The sequence below is a fragment of the Maylandia zebra genome, linkage group LG7 (assembly GCF_041146795.1).
Source record: "Maylandia zebra isolate NMK-2024a linkage group LG7, Mzebra_GT3a, whole genome shotgun sequence".
NCBI lineage: Eukaryota > Metazoa > Chordata > Actinopteri > Cichliformes > Cichlidae > Maylandia > Maylandia zebra.
Window position 1 is genome coordinate 7,712,620 of NC_135173.1, and position 7,267 is coordinate 7,719,886.

The 7,267-nt window shown below is 39.5% G+C and overlaps 1 protein-coding gene across 1 annotated transcript; it reads right to left on the reverse strand.

Annotated features, from left to right (window-relative positions):
• Nucleotides 1-704: 704 nt before the first annotated feature.
• LOC101471868 (Fc receptor-like protein 5) lies at nucleotides 705-6,536 on the reverse strand. The gene is made up of 6 exons (XM_076887086.1): nucleotides 6,512-6,536; nucleotides 5,166-5,429; nucleotides 4,841-5,086; nucleotides 4,554-4,757; nucleotides 2,180-2,266; nucleotides 705-835 (listed from the first exon to the last, which is right to left on the reverse strand). The coding sequence occupies exons 1-6, from the start codon at nucleotides 6,534-6,536 to the stop codon at nucleotides 792-794; spliced, it is 870 nt and encodes a 289-aa protein (XP_076743201.1). The 3' UTR covers nucleotides 705-791.
• Nucleotides 6,537-7,267: the final 731 nt, after the last annotated feature.

Below are 7,267 nucleotides of genomic sequence, written 5' to 3' on the forward strand. Positions count from 1 at the left end.
GGAACAAAAAAGAAATCTGTTTATCAAAATGAAGCACCCTGTAGTCCAAGTTAACTACAAGGTTGGAATTAACTTGTTTTTGCTCAGTAGAAAAAAGTCCCAGATTTGAGATTTGTAATACATATTGATTGTAAAGAATCACACGAATCTGCAACCAAATAATGTTTAGATTGTTATTATTATGTTTCCTTAACATCAAACAGTCAGCTGCTGCCGCTGGTTTCAGTGTGAATTAAAACATCAAGGTAAGAACTCTTTCCATGTTGTAGCTCTCCTGCAGGTTTAATGGGTTTTTTTTCCCTCTTCTTCTTCTTCTCTGAAGTGAAAAGATGTCTGCATTGGTTACCCACAACCAAACCGGAACAAGTCAAATTTTCCGTCTTACATCTTGGTGAAGCCCACAGAACCACGTGAGAAACACAAGAGAACAAAGGGTTGTTAATCCTGCAGAGAAACACATGCTTGCTGTGGGAACAAGAGCAAGTTATTTCTCATATTTTTATTGTAAATAACAGTGAAGTTACAGTGTCTATAAAACACATTCATATAGTTATATTAGCACTGATAGTTCTGTGTCAGTAAAAAAAAATATAATTTCTGATTTTTTGAATCATAAAAGAGTAAAAAAAAACATGCACATATATATATATATATATATATATATATATATATATATATATATATATATATATATATATAAAACTTTGTTAACATGTAGATGTCCTCTGGTCTGAGGTGCTGGGGGACCAGATAGAGACCAGCAGCTGGACGTCAGTGGCTGGACTGGTGGACTACCTTAGCGAAGAGTAGACGACGTCTGGTTCAGGTTTAAAGTCTAAACACAAACACATACAGTTCAAACAACAGGAAACATGATTACAAGCTTTGTAGTTCAATCAAGACCTCCAGTCTCCACCTCTCTGCATCACACACAGTCCCAGTTCAGACTTGAATCAATTCAAAAACACTTGAACCTGAAATCCACAGAGGTGAAACAATTAACTCATAAACTAAACTGCATTAAATTATATTCAAAAGTCTAATATGTAATTTTTGTTCACATAATTGTTGCTTATTTTGTGTCTTTCTTGCAAGATTTGGCCTCGTTCAAGAATATCCTGTAATAAACTGGTGACCTCTACAAGGGAGTATCCCACCTCACCTTTACAGCTGGGAAAAGCTCCACCATGCAAATAATCCTGGAGAAGCAGCAAGAAACTGGGTGGATTGACGGAACTGGCAAAACATTTATTCAAAATATGGAACTAACTAGTCTTCTAACTAATCTAACTATTCTTTTGCTCTTCTGGCATAGAAACAGTGTGAGAAGAGCTCTCTCTCTCTCTGTCTCTCATTCACTGGGTGGGCGAGCAGCGAGACTTCGGAGAACAAAGGTGAGCAGTGGTGCACAGTGGTGTTGCAATGAAGCAAGGCATAGGTGAGTGAAATTTGACCTAGTTAAGTGCACACAGAGGAAAAAAAGAGGACCTAACACTGAACTGTGTGGTGCGTCACAGCTAGATGATAACTAAAAAGCTGATTTCTAAAATATATGAATGAAATATATGAAATCAGCAGCTGATAAAAAATGTTCCGATCTACTGAGTCAAATGCTGCGGTCATGTGTGAAAGAAAGCAGCCATGCTTCAGTGCAGTAATAGATTTATTTCAGTCTGTTAATGAGCCCTAAACTCTCATTTTCCACTTTGTGGCAAATGTTACTGAACTGCGGACAGTGTTACTCTATTTTGGTTTGGTTATAATTTGTAACCAGTCGGAATCAGCAACGTGTTTAAAATGATTACATTTGTCATGCTTGAAGGGGGATGGCTGCTTCCACTTAGCACATCTATTGTGTTATCCTGTAATTTCCACATTTCAACCAAAGCTCTTGTGCAAACTTGTGATAACTTTTGACCCACTTGAACAAAATCATTTCTGTTTAAGGTAATTTAAGTCAAGGTATATTAAATTAATTTACATTTTTCATTGACTTCACAGTTTGCTTTGCACTTCGAATGAATAGTGCAACTTTGCAGATAAAATATATATATATTTCTTTCTGAAATTTTACCAAGAAGTTTGAAATCTTGAGCTTTAGTCAAGATCTGGGTTGCTGATCTTTGTGTGGAGACCAGAACAACTTGTGTCCAAAGTCAGACGTAAAGATCATCTGTACCTCTTTTCATCTTTGGTGTGATGATTATGTGTTCATAACTAACATCTTCAATTCTCCTTGCTGAATAGATTACAGCTGGATCACCTTCTGTAAAACAAAGCAAACACAGATTACAGAAAATGCAGCAGCAATGTTATACTCTTTCACTTTTATTTTTTCATTATACAGACATTAAATGATTACTTTTGTGACTAGCAGCAGGTTTTCAGAGGTTTTTTCCACTCCTTTAAACCTCTGCTGAGAATCATGAAATGATTGCAGAGAACTGGTAGGTGTTTGTGTAAGAAGAACATGCACAGCCACAAAGATGCCACCTTCTTTAAGTGCCGTCTGACACACTTCACCGCAGTGCACCAAGCAAACAAATTCTCACAAAATGAACACTGCCATTGGCCAAACCAGAACTCTCTGTGGTGAAAAGTTTCTTCAACTTCAGACTACAAGAACAAACTAAATATAACAGGAAGCAGCTGCTGTGGTTTGACACAGACATTTAAGATGACAAAAAGACCCATTGTCTTATAGTTGTCTCTTTATACACTTCATATATCCAACACATTCACCACTCTAGTAACCTGTATGTGGGTCAAGAACATGTGGCGAACACATCTGGACTGCCGTCTACCCATCTTGGTTTACTTGTGGTTCCTAGAGAATTTTAAAGTAGAATGGGGAGCAGAGCTCTCGTTCTTCAGAACTATGTTCCAGTTTTGCTTAAGGAGACAGACACAATCTCAACTTTTAATATTAGACATGTTCAGCCGATCTTGGCAAATGAATTGGTGATATATGAATAAAAGTGAACTGAATGGAATCTGGGCACCTCTTCATTGATGGTACTACACAAAGCACAGTGTAGATTTCTACTCTGGCAGGGGGAAGTATGAACTTTCAGGTAGATGGGATCACGTTGCTGTGGACAGTGGCTTCTTGGACAGAGAGCTGAAGACATCGTTAGATGGTTGCAGACAAACATCAGTGAACATCAGTGAGACGAGAATGAGTCTGGACAGTCTGAATTGTAGATTGAACACAGGAGGTCTCATTACCAAGGATATGGGCCTGAATGTAGTGGATGTAAGGATAATTATGATGATGCTTGTATCTTAAGTCAAAGTAAGTCAAGTCAAAGTAGACTTTATTATCAAGTTTTGTTTGGTCTAAATTTCTGAACATTTTTTAGAAGCTAGATTATTTTTGATCTAATTGTATTAGATAAAATAATGAGTTTATTTAGAGCTCAGTGCCAATAAGACAGGTACAAGTTGCTGTGCTAGAAAATGTGGCCATCCTCATGAATTAATTATCTAATATCAGGAAGATTCTGGGTGCTTTTTCCTGTGGTCATGTTAGCCTATAATTTTCAATCAGTCTCTGTCCTTCAATACCTCTGCAAAATAACTTTATAGTCTAGTTTTTGGTGATGTTTTGTCCATAACTGACATTTTCTGTTCATATTACATTCACTTAATATGTTTGTTTAATTATTATATGCTTCTAACCTGCTTTAGATGAAGTTCAAAAATGTTTAAAATGTTTGATTGTTTTTTTAATCATAAACAGGAAACGGTACAAATGCAGAGGTGTTAGCTTCTGTTAACCACAGACAACAAACACAGAGACCAGCACACAAATAACATCACACAGTAAGCACGGAGTGATTCGACTGCAAAGCGCCTTTTTAAAATACAACACTATGGGCCACTTGACCTTAATTAATTAATACTTATACCAATATTATGGGGCCTCTTTGACAGACATGTGCCTCGGGACAAAGGTGGCTGAACTGCTGGCTGTCTGCTACGTTTCACCTGAGCTAATTGGAGTCCCTGAACTTGACTTCTGGACTGTGTTTGTAATGTTGGAGCTTCAACAGTTAAATTTTCACTCACCAGTTTTAAATCTAAGATTTTATATATGTTATTTACCAAGAACAGATGTTCTTTTACAGTATATTTAAACGTTTCCTAGCTTTTTAAAAATGTCAGCACTGTTTCTACTTTCTAAATCATACTTGTCCACACACCCAATATTACCTCCGACTGGCTGTTGTTGATGATTTGATATTGTCATATCTCTGTGCATGTTGTCATCTTCTGCAGGTTCACTGTGATCTTATGAAATGTTTAAAATTTAACAGTGAAATATGTTATTGTAAAGAGTCTAAACAGAACCTTGACATAACACAACTAAACTAAAGACATACTTTTAGATTTTTAATGTGTAAAAATGCAAGTTAGTTGTGTGAGAATAAGGTAAATGAATAAACATCTGATATAATATGTATATATAATGTAGATAATGTATATAAAAACAATTTCAATATATATTTAACACACCTCACATGTCTAAAATGCAGCCATCTGAGTCTCACCTTCAGGTTTCCTGTGAACACATCGTCTAACTAGCAGAACCAGTAACACCAGTAGAACCACAACACAGACTGATCCAACACATGACAACACAGAGAGAACAGGAGGAGAGAGTGATGGAGGAAGAATGATGGAGGTGGAACCAGGAGCAGAGCTGGATGTAGGTGGAGGTGTGGATGTAGGTGGAGGTGTGGTGGTGTGTTTGTCTAAAATAAAGCAAACACAGTAATCAAGTTGTCACATTGTGAATGTTGAAAGCTGCAGAAACACAGACAGGTGAGTGTGTCACCTGTGACAGTGATCCAGCTGGATGGAGACTCTCCATGACCGCTGATGTCACACTTGTAGAGGCCTTCATCAGACCTGGAAACCTGCTGGATGGTCATGTGACCTGTAGGCTGCTTCCTGATGAGGGAGCCATCTTTATAGAAAGCAGCTGGGAGGTTGGAGGGAGTGGTCTTTGTTTTACAGAGCAGAGTGACGTCATCTCCCTCCATCACAGGGAGGACAGGACTCTGCAGGATCACTGATCCACCTCAACACAGAGACAAACTACAGCATTTCATCCATTTACACACAGCTTCATCAACACTAACTCCACACACTCAGCTTACCAGTGACTGTCAGGTTAACCATGTTACTGATGGGACCCTCTCTGGACTCACACCAGTAAACTCCACTGTCATGAAGCATCATCATGCCGATGTTACAGGAAGAACCAGCACCTTCTCCCCAAATATCTCCACACTGAGTCCTCTGTCCTTTGCTTGTGTTTCTCCTCAGAGTCCATCCAGCAGAGCTGTCGTCCTCCTCACAGCTCAGAGACACAAAGTCTCCTTTAAAGAACTGAGAGCTGCTGGGACTCACAGTCAGACGAGCTGTGAGGGTTAAAGTGAAAAACGATTAGATTTTATTTTTTTCTTCAGTTTTATATGTGAGCTCCATTGTGAAACATGAACCCAATCAGGTCATATCAGTGAGCATTTCTCAGGTTTAAACTGTGACAGAAGAAGGTTACTGACCTTGGTTTGTTGTGCAGCTCAGCAGTGAGATCAGAACTAAAGAGAAATGACACTCAGGTTGATTTGAGGTGAACATAAAGAACAACTGCACACAAACAGCTGACAAACACACAAAGTCATCTCTCTCTGATGTATCTTCTCAGTGTGTAATCATAAATATAGCTTGTGGAAGATATGTTAACCATTTATCATCACTCTTTCATACTTCTGCATATTTTCAGTTAGATGCCAGCAACATGTTTCAATAAAGTTTGTATAAAAGCTTGAAAAATGTGTAAACCTAAAAAGCTGACATTGATCGATTCCAGCTATCACAGGGTGTACAGGTCATCAGTCCAATGAAGAATATCATTATGTTAAATGTTAAATGTCGTATTTCAGACTCTCATCTGTGTTGATATAATGAGTGAATGATTTGATCTTTTCACTGCCTGCTGTGTTTCCTCGACTCCTGAGCAAAGATAAAGAGTCAGTTCAGACCTGCAGTTGGTCCTCGTGGTGTTTGAACTTGAATTCAGCCTGATTTGTTTTTCATGTCTTCTCCTCCATCATCAGTTATCAGGAGAGCAGACAGTCAAAGTACAAGAATTCAAACAAACACAGAGATTCTACTTACAGAGCAGACACAGCACAGATGTTTCCTTCATCGTCCTTCTCACTCATTTGAGCTTTTTTTCATTTCTGTCACTGACACCAAGTAAAGCCCGCCCTCTTCCTCTGAGCACCAGCTTTCTATTGGTTCAAACACAGAGGTGGGGGCTGGCTTTTTTTTTTCTTTTTTTAAAGATTAGAAAGACACGCCAAAAAACATCAAAAACCTCTAACTCTTTTATTTAAAACTGTGACACACACGTGCAAGTACTTAAGGATGAACACATTCAAAAGAAGTGTACATAAGCACTGCCTTAACTTTATCTGAGTTTGACCAAAGTGATTACATTTCATGTCAATGCCCACAGACATTCTCGACATTAGTTCAATGCAAAATTGAGTCTCCTCTGTTCTCAGTAAGCTGTAGTTTTGTTCATGAACAAATTCAATTTCAATGTAGTTGATGTGTAGTTGACATGGTTTATATATGGCCACTAGAGGGAGATGATGAAATTTAGTGGTTGAACGGCTACTCTGAGGCACCCCTGAGCAAGGCACCGTCCCCACACACTGCTCCCCGGGTGCTGCACTGGTGGCTGCCCACTGCTTCACTGGGTGAATGGGTTAAATAAAGAAGAGTAATTTCCCTACGGGGCCTAACACATACACATTCAAAAAATTATTACATGGATGAGCCCGTTCTCACTCTCGAGGTGCAACATCTTGATGATTTGTGTGAGGAACGCGAAAGGGGACCGTTCACATTCTTATGGTACGCGCAGGGTTATGGGTGAAATCTAGTAGAATTACGGTCCATCCATCCATCCATCCATCCATCCATCTTCATCCGCTTTATCCGAGGCCGGGTCGCGGGGGCAGCAGCCTAAGCAAAGAGGCCCAGACCTCCCTCTCCCCAGCCACCTCCTCCAGCTTGTCCGGGGGAATACCAAGGCGTTCCCAGACCAGCCGAGAGATATAATCTCTCCAGCGTGTCCTGGGTCTGCCCCGGGGCCTCCTCCCGGTGGGACATGCCTGGAACACCTCGCCCAGGAGGCATCCTTGTCAGATGCCTGGCATAGACTTTCCCAGGGAGGCTGAGGAGT

Coding starts and splice junctions, on each gene's coding strand:
- LOC101471868 (XM_076887086.1), bottom strand. CDS start 6,536: ATGTCTGTGGGCATTGACATGAAAT. Junction 4,758..4,840: donor CAGCTGGATCACTGTCACAG/GTGACACACTCA, acceptor GCTTTATTTTAG/ACAAACACACCACCACACCT. Junction 836..2,179: donor CACACCAAAGATGAAAAGAG/GTACAGATGATC, acceptor GTTTGTGTTTAG/ACTTTAAACCTGAACCAGAC.